Raw genomic sequence first — 18,856 nt, forward strand, 5'->3', positions numbered from 1 at the left:
TAACAATGATGAAACCAAAACTGCAGTGTTGATGTAACTTATGAACAGATTTTGAACTGATGAAATCCTTGCATTACTCACCTTAGTGTGCCTCTCTGGACAGCCAATTCTAGTAGAATAGCAAGTGCTAAGTGCTGGTCTTGCAATGGAATGTTTCCAGATCCTTTTGTCGCTGGAGCTCCATGGATGTCCCTAATTTAAAAGGGAGGAAATTTAAAAGGCAATTATTCCAATATATGAAAGTAAAAAACCAGTTTGTATTCCGTGCTTTGACAGAAGACACCTTTCACAACATAATTAAGCGACTTCGCTGATTTTATTCTTCCCCAGTTTAGAGAAAGGGCCACAGCTCAGGCCCCGGAGCACAGGCAGCAGGCCCCAGGTGCAATCCTGGCATTCATTAGGTACCAAAAGGAAATACCCTTCTTCAAAACCCAGGACAGCCACTGCCAGTCAGTGTAGGCAATACTGAATCAGATGGATTAAAGGTCTGATTTGGTGTAAGGCAGATTTTTTTTTCATTCCTCCATTACTAATTTCTTTATATGCAAACTTCAAATGCAGCAAGGCTATTACTCCACACTGACCTGCATTTAGAAATATATATATATATATATATATATATATATATATATATCTATATATATATATGTATGTATGTATGTATATATATATTCTCTATGAATAAGCCAAGGGTACGCCATTTAAAAAAGAAAGAAGTATAAGCCAGAGTTCATATTCACCGTATTGCCGTTTCAAGACATTAAAAAAGTGATGCCCAAACCCTTAACTCTAGTTTCTTTATAGGTCATAGAGATCACAGAATTGTAGAGTTGGAAGGGACCCTGAGGATCATCTAGTCCAACCCCCTGCAATGCATGCACCAGTCCCATACAGGGACTGAACCTGCAACCTTGGAGTTATCAGCATCATGCTCAAACCAACCGAGCTATCTAGGCTGACAGATGCGCTAACCAACTGAGCTATCTAGGTATTCAAGAAAAGAACACAGGAACTATTGTTCAGTATGAAACCTTGAATGCGGCTTAAAAAAAAAAAAGTTCAAGCACTCTTTAGAGAAAGACTTACCCAGTTACAACAGACCTTAGAAATTTGGTTGCTCGTTCCACAACTTCCAGCCATACAGATGATACGGTTCCTTCATCAAAGAGGGATGCTTCTGGCAATGCTCGTAGGGCATCAAGGGATTCTTGTAGCAGTTCACTGCAAAGATCTGCATCCTCACCTAACAACATTAGCCATGTTAGGGTGCTTCATAGTACAGTGCAATTCAGGTTAATGGCAATCCCTCACAACATACACAGTGGAAATCCAGACCATAAACTGAATTGCCACATCACTGATATAACCCTGCATCTATAGAATAGAAGTAACAGAAGCCTTCTTTCCAGGAAGCTGAGAGAATGAAGATCGCCCACAAACCACTTTGCAAACAAGGCTAAGGAGCCAAAGCAACCAGTTCTGCATATGCAAGGCTTGTGCTTGTCAAAGCAGAACTGTAGCTCAATGGTATGCATAAGGTCCCAGGTTCAATTGCCAGCATGTATGGGCCGGGCTGGGAGAGAACCCTGTCTGAAACCCTGGAAAGCTGCTGCTAGACAACACTGAGCTAGATGGATCACTGGTCTGACTCAATTTTAACTCCGCTTCCTCTGTTCCTACACTCATTCTGCAACTTGAGAGATGTCACCAAACCCACTGGCAGAGGAAGAGGAGTGCGCCCCGCCCCCAGCAGCGTGATCCCAGTAGGGTGCCATGGCGGTTGCCCCAGGACACGCACCAGCCCTGCCTGCTCTCCACCCCCTGCGCTGGAGCATGAAGCTCCACCAGTGCCCAAACCATGAGCGTGCACAACTTCTCAAGTAGTCATTGTTCAGTGTCTGCTAATGAGAATGAACTTAGACAGACAGACAGACAGACAGACATAGATAGATAGCCCTGAAAAATACCTAAATGCAACACAACAGTTAGATGGCAATATGTTTACCAGCCTAATAAGATATACAGCATCTTCCAACAATACCTGATCTCCAAGCTCTCCGAAGAAATGCAAAGGCAAATGAAAGGGCAGCTCTGGATCCTACCCGGGCAAGACCTTCTACACCTTTGCCTACAGGTCTGGGACTGTAACCAACAAAAAGATGATTAGAGAATAATGTACCTCCTGCTTAAACTAAGCATCTATACAAATGTCCTTCAAAATGTTAAGACCCAGAAATCAATCCTGACTACCCCAAAATATCCAAACAGTGCACTAACATCTTTGGTATACGGCTAGGAAACTGCCGCTCTACCACTCTGCAACCAATTTGGTTTCAACAGCTGCATAACACATTAACATTCTTGTCCATACAAAAAGAAAGATTATAAGCAGCTGATATTTCCCCACACTGAGGAACCAAAACTGTAGCGATATAGTAACCAATAAGCGAAGGGGAAAAGGCAGGCAACACTACAAGGGGAAGAGATTTCTTTGAGAAAGACACTACCTTTTCTTGTCCACTGCAGGCAGGGGAATATTGCTGCTCTTCCACTTAACCTTGACATTCTCCTGAAGAACAGTCCTATTTAATGCAATAAAATAGCGCTCTAAGATAGCAAGCCTCTGTTTCAGCTTCAGAGCAGAGAGTGTGGTGGTGGCTGTTTTCTTGGCTAGAGCTTGCTGTTCCTTCACAAGTACATAAAGGCACTCTTTCAGCTCATTCGCATCTAGAAGAATCAGAAGAACTATATTACTCATCTGAAACATTCGGCATGATGCATACAAGTGTTTGATGGCAAGGGAAAGAAATAATACATCCTCCATTTTAGGAAGAGCAATTTTTCACATTTGATGTACAATGCAGTACAATATACAGCCAAGATTCTGAAAGGGCACATACTTCATTGTTTTCATTTATATCCTACATTTCTTCCAGCAAGGCATAGGACAGGAAGTTATGGGACATTTTTCATTCAGGCACTGGTCAGATGCAAACCTGCCTAGCTTCAGCATCTGCCTTCATTAAATAGTAACATGCCTGAAATACTACTCACTCCTTATAAAAAAGGATTACACACATCTCAAGAGAAAGTTTCAATAGGACTCCATGTATATTCGGAAATATGTGAGTAGATGTTGCATGACTTACTTGACATGCACTCCCCAATTAATCTTAATCGTAGGTATTGAACACCTGGATGATTCAGGTATAGTAATAACTGCCTTTCATATTAGCTAATTTTTTTCCCATCTAGACAAATTAAGAAGTGTATTTTAATAGCTCCTATGGACACCAAACACACTAGAGGTCTGCTCCCCCATTAGTGACAAGCAATCCACCCAAGACATAAGGTTATCTGGCAGGCTCAAAGTACCAGAAAAACCACTACAGAAGAACAAAAGCAATTTGTTTTGTTTGATTATCATTTTTATGCTTTCCCCAATCTATTACGGTTTGTTGAACTGCAGCGTTCAGGTACTTCAAACCCAGTAAAGCTGGTTTGCGAAACACGTGCCATAGAGGTTCTTGCTAATTTAACTAGAACATTAATCATTTTAGCAAGGCAAGGAATGAGACTGGGCCACTTACAAGCAAGCTGCAGTACATATGTGCCCCATCTCCCACCTCAGAGTAATTGAGCCAAGCAGCACTGGCTCGGTAGGCAGAAATATGGGCCTGATTCCCTGCCACAGCCAGCAAGGACTTGCCATCTGCTCTCGAGGTGTCCCATAAGCATCTACTTGCTTTGTATCTTGCAGCACCCATGCTGCGACTTGGCCACCTGTGAGAAAATTTGCTTGTTCTTTTATAGGGGTTGCTAAAGGAAAGCTGTTTACCACTTCCAAGAAGTCATTTAGTGTGTTCACATTTATATTTTCTCTGCCCTGAATGGGATATTTGAGCTACTCTTTGAGAAGGAGGGACAAGAGGGCATACAGGCGGCCAGGACGCCAACACATGATGGGTGAGTGCAATTTTACCATCAAGGCTGCTGCCATTTCAAATCTTTGCGCTATAGCAAGCTGTAACAGCAAAGTTGGCCCTACTTCAAGTGGTATAATTTGAAACAAAAATAGGTCCAAATGGCATTTATATCAATTCCCAGGTGCTCTTCAACGTAGATACTGAATGACTGATCAATTTCAATTCAGCAATGACACACACAGTAAATCCTTAAGACTAGACCTTTCTCATTTCACTTATGATTTCTGTTTGTGACCATCTCCTCCAGCATTCAAGCACTCTAAAAAAAAACCACACAGAAGGTTTTTTTTATCACCGGCAGACACTAAAAGACACTGCTAAGAGGCCTGCGTATGTGGGGACAATAAGCATTACTTGCATTTTATAAGCTGATGTTAATTATCTTAAGTTCTCTGTTACTTAAAAGGCAACTCTAAAAAGCTGCAGAACAGAGCCCAAGATTGTAGACTACACAAACATATTCATAATTTAAGTTTAAACCTGAAGACGTTACGGAAAAGAAACCAGAGGGGACTCGTCATTTATATATGAAGGCCAGCTCTCCCACCACCACCCCGGTTCTTAAGAAATACCGTATTTTTCGCCCCATAAGACGCACTTTTTCCCCTCCAAAAATGAAGGGAAAATCTGGGTGCGTCTTATGGGGCGAATGCAGGCTTTCGCTGAAGCTTGAAGAGCGAGAGGGGTCGGTGCGCACCGACCCCTCTCGCTCTCCAGGCTTCAGGAAGATATCCGCCGCCCAGGCAGCCCTGTGGGAGGTCCCACAGGGCTGCCTAGGCTGCGGATAGCAGCCTGCTTCTCGCAGCGTCGAGCGCCCTGAAGGCAGAGCGCCCGACGCTTCGGGAACCATTCCGCAGCCCAGGCAGCCCTGTGGGAGGTCCCACAGGGCTGCCTAGGCTGCGGATAGCAGCCTGCTTCTCGCAGCGTCGAGCGCCCTGAAGGCAGAGCGCCCGACGCTTCGGGAACCATTCCGCCGCCCAGGCAGCCCTGTGGGAGGTCCCACAGGGTTGCCTAGGCTGCGGATAGCAGCCTGCTTCTCGGAGCGTCGGGCGCCCTGAAGGCAGGGTGCGCAAGGCTTGGGGCGGCAGCGGACTGCTTGCCGGCACGCAGAAGCTTGGGGCGCGCTGAGCTCCGCACGCCCCAAGCTCCTGGTGTAGCGCAGCACACCTGGGGGGGAAATAAAAAAATTTTCCTTCATTTCCCCCCCTAAAATCTAGGTGCGTCTTATGGGCCGGTGCGTCTTATGGGGCGAAAAATACGGTAAATTAAAGAGAGACTGGAGCTTCTGTTTCATTTAGTTTGACCCCAGAAGCACTTGCTATCGGGAAAACATTAAGCATCATTTTAGTTAATTCTGACCAACTGATCCATATTTTGGAAAAACTCCACACCTCAAAATATTAGTCTAGAACAGTTACATGATTCATCTGAAGCTAAAAATGGCTCATCGAACAATTAAAACTGCTTCTCTTGTAACTTTAAATATAGATCTTCAGATTACACAAATTATGTTTCCAGGGGGAACTTCCAGTCATGCTGATTGAGTTCTCTACCCAAATTTGTCAAGTGACTAAAGGGTTTTTATCTCATTGTTCAACACCCAAGACTTACAAAATGCTGCTCATATTTCCTATCTTGTGAAATGAAGCAAACTATTCAATGTCAATTTATGAAAGGAACCCCTTGCAACAGGATTTTTCTGCTCAAGTCACTTTCAATTTGTCCTTTCCACTGCTGTGTTTAGGTATAGGCTGTCTTTTTAGAACCGTGGCCCCAAAAACGAAACCAGAATTGTATACTCAGAATTATTAGCAGTCACACTGACTGCAATGTGCTGTAAACCAGATTCCTGGATTCCAAGACACATGACTGAGCCTAATGGAAAGTACAAGATAAGGTGTGAGGCATCCACACTGAAACCAGATCAGGAAGAACATGAGATTTTCCTTGAATTTAGCATAGTGAACATTAAAACTGATGCAAGTCCTTTGTAAGGGACATTTCAAAACATCCAGTGAAATTTAACTGTATGACTGCATGAAAGAACAGAGCTAGTTTATTTGTTGCTGTAGCCATAGCATCAGCAGACTTTATTTTGTAAACAGAATCCCAAGGGAACAGAGTGCAGCACATGGCCTTCTGCATGTCAGTGTTTCGTAACAGTTGATTCCTGTCCGGTATCAGCAGCAGGCCTGGGTTGCTCCAAATCTACTGCGAGCAGCCCAGCTGTATCAGCATTGACTCGCCTTGCCCCGTCAAAAAAAAAAAAAAAACCTAACCATTTGCAGTATGTATTGAAAACATAGCTGCAAACGCCAGTCTCTACTCTCATGATTTTAGGAGCTATTTACAAGAGGTTGCATCCTACTAAGTCATATTCAGAGTAGACCAATTGAAATCAATAGATTAATGAAATCCCATTCATTTCCAAAGGTCTACTCAAAGTATGACAAATCAGGTAGACCCTACCTGAAGTATTACCAACCATTTTCCAGGTCACTAAAGACCATCAAAGAGAAGTATGTTTCTTAGCTAAAGCAGGCATATCACTCCAGCATGGAGAATTATCACTGCATTAAAACCCAGGCAAAAGTCTTAGACTTGTGTTGGTCAACCTTGGGTCCACAGAAGTTGCTCAGTTTTACAACTCCCATCATGCCCAGCCAACTTAGACAATAGTCAGGCATGATGGGAATTGTGATCCAACACCTGGGTACTCAAGATTGAAGAACACTGCCTAGACTATAACCTGTCTGAGAATTCAAATGCAGGTCAATTCAATGTAGCGGGCAGCACCTGGCATACTATAGACACCAAGTGTTACATACTATTGTTACTCAAGAGCTCGATTCAGCTGGCACTCTGCACATGCCTTTCACTTCAGTCAACTGGGGACTCTGCAATGAGTACAGACACTTTGCAACCAAGCTAGCAACCTTTGGTTGCCCTCACTGAAAAGAATTTACTTGGACTCATGGGATTGAAAGGTGCCTCCCCCCAAATCTCATCTGGAGGGTCGGGGCAACCTCCAGAACAGTATACAAGGGGAGTAAAGCGGAGATCACTAAAAACTGGGCATGCAGATATGCTTCCACTGACAGAACAATCTCCTTATAATGCTATGATGAATTCCATCCAGTATTTTCAAAGCAGAGCTGCATAAACATCACAAGTGAAGCAGCCTCTACATTTGTTTTAGGAAGTGAAGAAAATGGACTGGTCCGCACCACTGCAACCTAATAATTGCCGACTCAAAGTTCCTGTGTGGTACACATAGGATGCCAAGCTCAAACATTTCAGCCCTTCAAAAGTGAACAGCAAAAGAAAAGCAATTCAATTTGTTTCCAGTTAGTTACAAAAAAAAACCCCCAACAACCTAGCAAACAACCAAAGATGTGAGAAGAAAAATTACTAAGTATGTCATTTTTGATACGTTAGAAGAGGTTCTACACAACCACTGGCAGAAAAGCTGATGTATAAACTGAAGCAGGTTAAGGGTCAAACCAAAGTGGATAAATTTATGCCTGTCTGGTACAATTTCATCACCTATGTTAGCAAGAGACAACAACAGAGAGCCACCCACACAGTATGACTCCATCTGGAACTCTTAATTCATGCTTATGCATACAAGAGATAGACTACAACCTCCAATTATTTGAATACTGTTTTATACTTATTTTTGTCAGGTTATTGAGATTATGTAAAAAAAAATTTCTTTTTAAGGTAAAGGTACCCCTGACCTTTAGGTCTAGTCGTAGACGACTCTGGGGTTGCAGCGCTCATCTTGCTCTATAGGCCGAGGGAGCCGGCGTTTGTCCGCAGACAGCTTCTGGGTCATGTGGCCAACATGACGAAGCTGCTTCTGGCTAACCAGAGCAGCACACAGAAACACCATTTACCTTCCCGCCGGAGCGATACCTATTTATCTACTTGCACTTTGACGTGCTTTCGAACTGCTAGGTGGGCAGGAGCTGGGACCGAGCAACGGGAGCTCACCCCATCGCGGGGATTCAAACCGCCGACCTTCCAATCGGCAAGCCTTAGGCTCTGTGGTTTAGACCCATGTCCCAGATTTGTTCTTAGTGACAATGTATTTATATATAAGCTGTTTTTAACTGGGATCCCAATTCTAAAAACATTTACTTGACCCCACTGGTTGCAGCAGAAATTGTAGCCCCAATCTATTGAATACAGACTACAACCTAGGGACCTTCCAGAAAAATTGCTTCAAGGTAGCCTTAAAATATTTCAATTACAGCTGGTATGCTAATTGCTTACAATGCCTTCATAGGACTACTTCGTCAAAATGGGGCACTTACAGTGATTTCCTGACACTATTTGTTTTGTTTAGCAATAGGAAGACACCAAAATACTATGTAGCCAAAAGAAAGCCCACTTCTATCCTGTCAAATCGAAGACTTCATGAGCTGCTGTGTTGCAACACTAGCAACAAAACCTGCATTTTATTAATTAGCAAAACCAATTCTGACTATGCAGCCATGTACTGAGAATTTTATCTCCACTGTACTGTCCATTAAATCCCGCAGAGAAGTAAAACACTGAGCCCAAACCCATTTTTGTCATTTCACCAGGTAGCAAGGGCTTTTCCCAAAACTGTCATTGTTTAGCTACTATTAAGGGCTACTTGGAGACCACAAAACTGAGCACAAAATAATATCTGCTGCTAGTACTACTCCTTCAAAGTCAATGATCACCTTTCCTTGCTAACTTGTACACGAAGCCGTTTTACAGGAAGTATGTTATCAAGCAGTCTCTTTCATAAAAGATGTACATGAAGTTGATGTCCTTAGGAATCAGTAAAACCAAAGTACTTTTTAACAGAGAAGTAAACTAGTTTAACATGTAGCAAAATAAATAATTTAGGAACAGGGTCTTCATAGGTTGTCTAGGGTGGCAGTCTTAAGCATGACTGGAGACTTTGCTGTTGCAATAGGTCTTGGTTCAGGCCATATCTCAAGAGTTCAAGATGATGCTCACATCAGGGTCTTAAGGCAAACCAGCTCCTTGATTACCTGTTCACCCATCAGACAGAATCCTAAAACATCTCACTCTGGCAACAAGACCACATACTTCAATGCTTCCAGAAATCTCGGCCAAGTCATAACTGACACACCCCAGAGCAGAGCAACCAAATTTCTGTCTACTTAAATAAAGAAGAAGCTTTAATTTTATTCAAACAACTGTCAGGGCCAAGGACTGTCTGCATCCCTTCTGCTACCTCTTATCACTCCAGGCTGCCATCATCAATTGGCAGCCAGTTGTCAATTTTCTGTTTTGTATTGATTTATTAATCTCTTTGCACAACACCAACAGTATTAGCTGCCTTCTGCATATTAATTGAAAGGAAACAAATTGCTACACAAACATTTAAATGAAGATGTATAGACGTTTGTAAATTAAAGGATTTTTTTTTAATGGTCCAGTAAAAACTTATCAGCAAAATCCGAAGACTTTATTAAGAAACAATATATTCGTGAAATATATATTGGGCACCATTTCACACAGTAATACAACAGTAAATGCCATGTTGAAAGAAAACCAGAAAGACCTTACCTGGCTGCTTGCCCCAAACCCAACTTTCAACAATTGATTTGGCTCTATATGTAGGTAATGGTGCATCTTCTTCATCTTTCCTCTCTTTGTCATTCTGATCTTCTTTCTTTGATCCAGTCTGACCTTCAATGCTTTCATCTATAGAACAAAAAAAAGAACATAAATGCAACTGAGTAAATCATTTTTGTAAAGCCATTCCTTTTGCATCAGAATTCTGAGCCCCAGTACTGAAAAAGGTCATCTTATGCTCTCAGATTCACTCTAATATTATAGTTATATGGAGAAGAAAGGAAAACACTGCCACAGATGTTATAGCTCTTGTTTTACTGGGTCACATTGTGATCTCTTCTACATAGAAACCAGAGGCTTCATTGGCCTAGTTTGCACGTCACACTAAACCATAGTTTAAAACAAACTATGGTTTAATGAGAAAGACTTGTTTCTCTCCTGTTCTTGCTGCTACCATGTCACAAACCATGTTGCTCTAACCCAGACTCATGGTTAGCTGCACCAAAAAAACTGCAATTAATTAAATTAATTATTATTATTATTGTTATTGTTATTGTTATTGTTATTATTTTAGTATTTATACCCCAACCATCTGGCTAGATTTCCACGGCCACTCTGGGCAGCTTACAGCATATATATAAAAAATTATAGCACATCAGACATTAAAAATTTCCTGATACAGTAAGCAAAGAGCAAACCTTGGTTACTGATTGTGGGTTTTGGGGGATAAGAAACCACAAGACCCAGTTGGTTTTGAAACCGAGGGTGCCATCAAAAGTAGTTTGCAATATGGCATGGGGGGGGGATCTGCTCCTTCACCCACACACAAAGGCAGAAGATTACACTGGACTACTTGCAAATCATTTTGATCTTGAGTAATATAAATAACTGCAGATAGGCATAAAATCAGAATGCAACAAGAATTACATTACCATATCATGTATGGCTGCAAACATCTACGACACTAGGAAAGAAAATTCTTTTACTTCAGTTCCCAGAAAAAAATTACCACAATCAGAAATACTGAAGATGTTTGTAGGAATTATAATGTTTAGAAATGATAAACCAACATAATAAGTAGGAATGCACTTCTTACTGGCAAAGGAGGTGTTTTTTAATTTAACCTCTACCTAAAAGGCAAAATAGCAGTTCTACTCTATTGCCAAAATGTTAATAGCATCATTCCCAGAAAGGATTTATTTCTGATCAAAAACTTGGTATGCCCCCTCCCCACATGAGTTAATATGCTCATAAATCATAGTTATACCATTTGTCATTAGAGTCACAATAGTGCAAGCATTTAAGGGATTAGTAACTGAAGGACAAGTCTTCAGGACATACAACTTAGCCTGCCAAGTTCAGATTCTGAAAAATTCAGTAGGCTTGCTTGCCAATGATGTTGGTATGGATCTGAGAAATGAAGCAGTACTGTGGGCATGCTCCAGTAAAGTTTATCTCACACAAGTCTAACTTAAATGAGCATACTTTCTATTTTATGCAGCAGCATCTTACCCACTAGCTGATAAAGCTCTGACACCAACTGTGTAACTTGATACAAGTTTACTCAGAAGTCTCATTTATTTCAGTGGGGCTTAATCCCACATAAGTGAGCACAGGATTGCAGTCTTAATCTTATACTGTTGTCAGAAAGGGGATTTCAAGTCTGTCTCAGCACCCAATAGATAGATAGATAGATAGATAGATAGATAGATAGATGATAGGTAGATGATTGACACTGTTGTCATTCATTAGAAATGTCAAGATCTTCAAACTAAAAAGTTATGGTTGGCATGCATACCAAAAGTAAGAGACAGATTACAAAGCCACCATACAAAGAGTGCAACATAGGGAGCAGGAAGGCATAGCCCCCAAACCCTTTGAATGCATTACAAATAAACCCTCAATAAAAATTTAGGCACATTTGTCTTTACTGAACTATACAGATACACAACACAATGAAACTCACCTTTCCGTGGAGAAGCTTCACCATTTTGGGAGGGTTCTGTTCCAGTGTATACGATTTCCCCATCTTTGACCATTTCATTCCAAAGGCCACAGAGTCCATCTCGGGTGAAAGCAAGCTTTTAGAGGAAAAGGGGGTGGGGAATGTGATATCATAAACATTTTTTTTGTACCCTTTCCACCAAATAGTGTTCAAGGTGACAAACAATGATACAAACAATACCATAAAAGAGCAAGAGAATAAAAAAGGCACATAAAATCATCAATAAAAGCAACTGTTTTAAACTTTGTCTGCCTACAATTCAAAAGGCTGGGAAGACACTTATCTATAGAAATTTTAAGATTCAAGTCTAGTCAGTGTAGTTCCACCTCCCCTTTTGAACCAGGAATAGCACCAGGAATTCAAGCATGCTAATGATTTGGATGAGTACATCCAACCTAGATCATCTACTGGCAAGGCTGCAACACAAATGCCTATGAGGGCCACCACATGTAGCAATTTTGTTGCACAGATTTTATCTGTGTGCAAGCAATTTCCTGCGTTATGCAAACAGATAGTACAAAACTCCAATGAATGACTTCCAGCGACTGATTTCCAGAGCAGGTACAGTAGCAAAACAGACCCATGCACACTCATCAGATCACATAGTATGGATAGCATAAACAAGAGATACACAGAACGCTCTACACCAGCAGTTCCCAACTGGGGGTCTATGTAACCCACCCAGGGGATTCATGGCACACACCCCTCAACTGTCTGGGATATCCCATTTTGGGGGTCCGTGCTCTCACTCAAGAGCACAGTGCCCCAAAACATGAGAAATTGCAGCTAGATGCACATCTCATGTGAGACCACGGCACCCAAAAATGCACATTCCAGTTTTGTACTGGAACATATTAGAGGGCATGGTGGAACCATCCACATAACAAAAACTACCAAAGAGATACCAACATTTTCAAATTTTCATGACTCGGCTTTGAAAAACAGGGTTCCGATGTACTTAGCCAATTGGGAACAACTGCCCTACACACAAGAAAATTACATGTCAGAAATATGTACAGGATATAGCCATTTTCACTGTAACAAATAAATCCACAAAAATTATCAGCCCAATTTCTCACTTGTTTGCAACACACTGCTAGCCTGAAGGAGAAACAAATCTCTTCCTATTTACAAAAGCTGCTTTACCTGGTCACCTTGCTCATGGAGGGAATCTAGAAGTCAAGCTGATATTTACATGCCTCTCAATACTCAAAGAACATTAAAGCTTTCTACAATGAGAATAAGCTCATTAGGCACCACTGTTCTAACATTTTTAGAGCCTGTGATACAAGACGGATACAAAGTTTAGAATCTTGAATTGTTACATTTCGAAAACAAGGCTATAGTAAAATAAGTTAAATTTAGAACTGAGCTGTCAATCTACACCACAGGAGTCATCAGTGTTCCACTAACCTCAGCGATATGAAGAATTTAAAAATAAATGCGTTATGGCAGATGTAGCAGCAGCTAAGCTTACTTTTACAAGCAGCAAATGAGGTGATAAACCTGTGTCTCAACTGTACCACTGGTGTGCAGATGAAGGCTCCCATAACTGAAAGTCTTCCCGCCCCCTCAAAAAATGTACAAAGTGATTGGGGACAATATCCATAATAGGGAGAACCAAAATTCATACAAGCCATTCTCACACACAATCATGCCCCCCCCCGCTCACTCACTCTTTCTCACAAACACGCACACACACAGAAGCAATACACAAATGAATTGACTCATTTTCTCTTCCTTGAGAAATGTGAGTCCTTCACTTTCTCTCTAAACTGAGAAAGAGAATTGTTTCAGAGCCAGATTGCAAACCTCTTAGGTTGCAACAAAGGTCAATTGAAAAATGGTCCCCCTCTGACTAAATCAAGCCATCAATTGCATGCTGAGGCCTCATGCTTCATTGACTTGCAAGCATCTTTAAATGATCAAAAAAATTAAAAAATTCAAAAAAAAACAAAAACCACAGACACAAGAAGTAAACCTACATTAGAGCAGGGACTCCTGTCTTTGAAGGTAACATCTGGGTTTTATTTCAACCCCCTTGGGTAACAAACAAACACACATATGCCACAGATACATTGCAACAGTTTGTTGTGAGGCCCTGCATGCTCACCCCTATTACTTAACCACATTACAGTAGCTTCAGCTTTATTTTTCAAGGGTTTTATACTTCCTAGTGCATCTGAGAAATAAGAAATGTTGTTTCTTCTGCAGGAAACAGTGCAAGTGATCAAACAGAAAAGCACAATATTTTAGATTAGTGTTTACAGTCCATTCAAATGTAACATATTTGCCTATGGTTCTTCCCATATTAGCCTTCCAAATCAACTTGAAATCAATTTTCTACATCATTTGTGAGCTTCTATCCACTGACTTGGTTGTCCAAAATTCATCCCTGCCAGATAATTACTGTAGCTGGGCAATAAAGCTCTCTCCTGCTTAATGTAATAGATATATTGGCATCTCTATTCTTATTCAGGGACACATGGCCAAGCCTACCTTAAGTTATGATGCAACTATCAGTCCTTTATCATCTTCAGCAGGTTGGTAATTAACCAACTTGCCTGGTCATCCACGATGGATGAAAATTGTCTGACCACATTGAAGCAAGTTACAGGGGATTAAGGCATATGCACCTCATTCTCCCTTCTAACCTCAAATGCTACAGGATCTTTAAGGCTAAGCAGCAAAATAAAAGTCTAACCCATTCGTGGCTGTGAATGGGGCTGTGCATGCAATTCTGAGGCTGCAAAACCGATGAGGAAGTCCTATAGGATTGTGGCCTATAGTCCCAGACTGCACGGTAATGCATTAATTAACTCAATGATTTTTGCATCTCCATTTGTCTACTTAAGACCAATCTGGGTTTTATTTAAGAGACCCAAATGCTTGCAGTTTAAAACCTACCATGAAAGTAGCCCTCACCATATGGTAAGCTTGACTACTGTATATATCAGCAGTAGGCTCTCTTACTTGAGGAACATAGTACACTTTCTTATTACAGGTCAAACTTGTTACTGATAGCATCCATCTGTCTCGATAAATGGAGTGCGGCTCCAGGGGTGGAGTCAAAGTGCTGCATTACCTGCACCAAAGTGACCTCCTCAGGGAACGACCCTGGCCAGAATGTATGAAGGTCCTGAGCTGCCCAGACAACAAGACCTCCCCCTCTCAGCCTCCAAAGGAAAGCAGAGCAAGTGACCTTCTCCCAAAGATATCCCAGAGGAGGTTTAGGATCAGAGTTTTCATTCTCCTAGATGGGCTACCTTCCCAAGTTGACAAGCCTCATTTGCCCGTCACTTCCCTCTACAGCATGTGCAGAAACCGCCTTCTGATTGTTGGAACCACCACTGATCTCGTCCACTCAATATGCCAGAGCCTTTCTTCGCATACAGTCCCTAACTCACCGAGGGTTTGGGACCCATTAGCTACCCTGGTTTAGCCAGTCTGTTGAAGCTATTCCCAGGGTGTGGCTGCTGTCACATGCTGACAGCTTCTAGGAGGTACAGGGGAGAGCAGAGTGCAGGGAGGGGACCAAAGGTGGACAAACTACCCCAGAAGAAGCACAACATGTCCCCCACTAGGGGTATTACTCCTCGCCTAACACCCCACAGTTCCAACACAGTATTATCTACTTCCCTGGAATTGTTTATCCAGGATCTCTTTCGCCACCTGCTTTTTAGTCCTTCTTTCTACCTGGAGACACCAAAGACTGAACTTGGGATCTTCTGTACACAAAAGATATAGTTTGTCATTTACCTACAGTCTCTCATCTGACCTTTAATCTTCTTATCATCAAACCTGAAATCTAATAACAAATCTCAAGCACAAACCTGAAATCTAATAACAAATCTGAGTGAACTTCCCACAGCTCATTAATTTCAAGCTCACACTAATATTTTCCTTCATAAACAAAAGAGAGAAGGAGGACCCATTATAAAACATTCTATCACTGAAAAAGGATTTGATTCATCCCACAAGCCCAGCAAAGTGAAACCCTTCTCATTTTAGCTACCATAAAGTCATCAGGATGCTATCAAACACAAAAATACAGAGGACATCAATGGACTCTCTTTCATTCTCAAGCGGGTCACACTAAACTTGATTTAAGATTCAAAACCTACGGTTTGCATTCAGGACAGACATCACATTCAGACACCATTCAGGTTACAGTACACCTTGCATCCTTTATTAGAAGGAAAATTTCCTCCTATCCTGTCCAAGATACATGGAAGCACTAAGTAGAAAGGACTATGGCAATTTATCCATCATGACTAAACAACTAAACAACAACAAAAGTGAGGTCAATTGCTGTAGAAACTGACCCAGCCTGTACTCAGAAAGTTAAAAATGCATAGAATAGAGGAGCACAATGCAACTTTTAAGTTCTGCTCAACTCACCAGCACAACAAATTTTAAAAGCACTTGCCCAATTCCCAGTCTCACTCTTCTAATTTTATGCAATGGGGGTGAGGAAAGGACTAAAAGAAGGGTTGTATCCAATAATGCATGAACAGAGTTCCATTTGTGCAACAGAACTTCCCCTTCCTCTCATCTCACGTGCCCCCGAAATCTGCCTCAGAATCTCCTCAAACCCCCTGGAGCAGATTTTGGGTGTGCACAGGAGGCAACAGAGTAGGGGAAACCCCACTGTACAAGTGGAAGCCTGCTGTATGAGTGCAAAGGCAGCATTGGATACAACCCAATGACTGTTACATGGAATATAATGAAACAATACAAATTAAAAATAAAAACAGATATCAAGCAAAACTTTTCTTATTGTGTAAATCCATAGCATTCCAGCCATCTCAGTTTTCGTCAAATTTTTAAGAAGACCAAATATCAACTAACACAGCAAGATGGGGTCTCTAGTGGGGCAATATTCCAGGTTTCTTAACCCACCCAAATTCACAGCCCATCCAAGACTACTCAGTTCTAATGAGGATCACTCAAAAGACTCATGTTTAGACAGTTGAAGTCTCTTACCACTAACTATAACAATTCATCGGATTTCCATAGTCTAGAGTAGCATAGAGTTTCTATATATAAATCAAGTGAGTGAGACACCAAAACTATTTATAGTAATCTTATGATGCACACCTTAAGACACCGTCTACTTTAGAAAGAATTAGCTATTTGAAACATTCAGCAGAAAACATAAAATGTAATTCAATCCAGCTGTAAACAAAATTCTACATCTCCAATATCACAAAAATATATTTCACCTCTATTGTGCAATTGTCAGGTCAGTATGAAATTAACAAGCGAATTATACACAATCTCCTGGCTCTGTTTTTTTGATTAGCAGAATAGATTGCATTGTATCAAGTTACACAGACACACATCATATTATTATATACACTAAAGAGGAGTTCCTACCTGTAAGTCTGTCTTCAGCCATTTGGAATCAAACCGGGTCTGAGCAGCCAAACAAAAAGATTCAGAAGACATCTTCCCTTTTCAAATCAGTCTTTTCAGCTGGCTGGACAACCTGTCACAAAATGTTTGTGTGTGTGTGTTACTAAAAACAATGAAAGTACAGTATCTACATATAACTGTATCTGCACACACGCAACCATATGGTTTCCATCTTCCTTTAACAACCATTATTCACAGAAAGAGAAGACTCACTACAACAGGCTGGAGCTATGAAATACAAAGCATTTATAGGCAGGGAATCAAGAGCATTAGTACTCTGTTTACAAGAGTGCTGTTTACCCCATACAAGCCTCCTCCCAGACCAGAAGTCGAAAACATCCTCCGCTATTGCACCATGCTACGCTATGAGAGACCTGTGCTGCTGCTATCTTTCAGACTTGTGACTGGTGCATGAAATAAATAATTGATCTATGATTATACAAGCCAACCAACCCAAACCATTCATCCCTCCACACCCTGAAAAAAGCACGTTGAAGGAGTAGTAAAGGGAGATAGCCAGTTTAACATGGAAAGATGAAGAAAAAACTCTCCATGTCTCCCCCCTACACCCAATTATTTTCCCAACTACACCAACGAACTTCCATGACAAGCAGGACCTACTGTCACCATAAACACACATTTTGCTGTCTGTCTCCAGTTGCCTCTCCGCTAGCCGGAAACTAACCAAAAATGTGTGGTTTCAGGGGGAGGGGGATGATCTAAAACCAAGCAAGGCTACAATTTAACAGTTTTCTGCTTGCCTGCTCTGAGGCCATCTCTGAAAACAAAAGAATAAAACCAACACCGGCGGGCTGGAGGAGGAGGAGGGGGCGGTTTGTGGATCAATATGCACCAAAGCCCCTCTCTCTTCTCTAAGAGGAAGCCATGAACATATACATATATATTTATATTTCCCCATACGTATACACTCTCACACACCCGTTTGCACCTTAAACCTTCTCCCCGTCCAAAAGCAGGCGCAAAATCCCTCCTTGCATCCATTCCCCGCAAGCCCACCCACCATAAAAAGGAGCCCACCATGCGACCCTGCCCAAGCTCCCTTCGAAAAGGGGAGCCACCATGTTCAAGCGTCCGTCGTGTCCCGTCCCCCCACCACGCGTTGCTTATGCCAGATATTTCATGTTGCGCCTGTCAGGAGAGACACAAGGGGTGCGTGGAGGAACTGGGATCTCTGCTTGCATGCATGCGCAGGTTACCTCTAAATACACCGAAGCCACACATGCACGTACCTAAATCATGCACAGACCCCGCAGCCGCCGCCTCCTCCATCCCAAGGACGCCCCCAGCCTCCGAACAGGGAGGTGAACTGACCGCCCTCCCAACCTCTATCGATGCACGCAGAGGCCCAGCTCGCCCCTCCCTCTCTTGCTGCTGCTTTTCGGGCTCCAGGGAGACGGCGGGGGGGTGTCTACGGGGGCCTCCGGGCGGCGCTGTCGCCGCCCCCGGAACCCGCACACTCACCTGCCCAGCAGCCTCGCCTGCTCCGCGCGGGAGTTGGCGGCGGCTCCAGCTGTCCTGTCAGGCCCCCGCGCAGCTCCAACTAATACCCCCCCTCTCCCTCCTCCTTGTCCGCTCTCCCCCTCCCCACATCCCTAGCCAAACCGGATGGAGGCTAGCGGGGCGGGCTAAAAGGGAAACACCGCTTAGTCCCCCTTCCGCCCAATCAGGTCGCAGCTGCCGGGCAAGCTCCAGCCAATCCGCTCCCAGGGATACCTCGCCTTTCCTCTCGGGAGCAGAGCGGGTGGGGGGAAGCCATAGAGAGGAAATGGCGAGAAGGGCTCCGGTTACCATAGAAGTTGCTTGCTTTTGCGGCGGCAGGGGGCGAAGGCGGGGAGGGGAG

At 42.5% G+C, this 18,856-nt stretch overlaps 1 protein-coding gene across 6 annotated transcripts in view; it reads right to left on the reverse strand.

Moving 5' to 3' along the window:
* HERC2 (HECT and RLD domain containing E3 ubiquitin protein ligase 2) overlaps positions 1-18,588 on the reverse strand; it is a 99,387-nt gene extending 80,799 nt beyond the window's left edge. For 4 of the 6 annotated variants that reach the window (XM_081197533.1, XM_081197531.1, XM_081197534.1 and 1 more), the window contains exons 1-8: positions 18,478-18,588; positions 16,957-17,068; positions 11,539-11,653; positions 9,564-9,701; positions 2,511-2,730; positions 2,045-2,145; positions 1,090-1,246; positions 82-192 (exon numbers count right to left, since the gene is read on the reverse strand). In XM_081197533.1, the coding sequence (XP_081053659.1) occupies positions 82-192; positions 1,090-1,246; positions 2,045-2,145; positions 2,511-2,730; positions 9,564-9,701; positions 11,539-11,653; positions 16,957-17,028 (914 nt within the window). In that variant the 5' untranslated portion in view covers positions 17,029-17,068; positions 18,478-18,588. Of the gene's footprint in view, positions 1-81; positions 193-1,089; positions 1,247-2,044; positions 2,146-2,510; positions 2,731-9,563; positions 9,702-11,538; positions 11,654-16,956; positions 17,069-18,245; positions 18,265-18,477 lie in introns of those variants that run through there. The other 2 variants (XM_081197532.1, XM_081197530.1) reach the window with 2 other exon arrangements.
* Positions 18,589-18,856: the final 268 nt, after the last annotated feature.

This window comes from Podarcis bocagei (genome assembly GCF_964188305.1).
Source record: "Podarcis bocagei genome assembly, chromosome: 6".
In the NCBI taxonomy this organism is placed as follows: domain Eukaryota; kingdom Metazoa; phylum Chordata; class Lepidosauria; order Squamata; family Lacertidae; genus Podarcis; species Podarcis bocagei.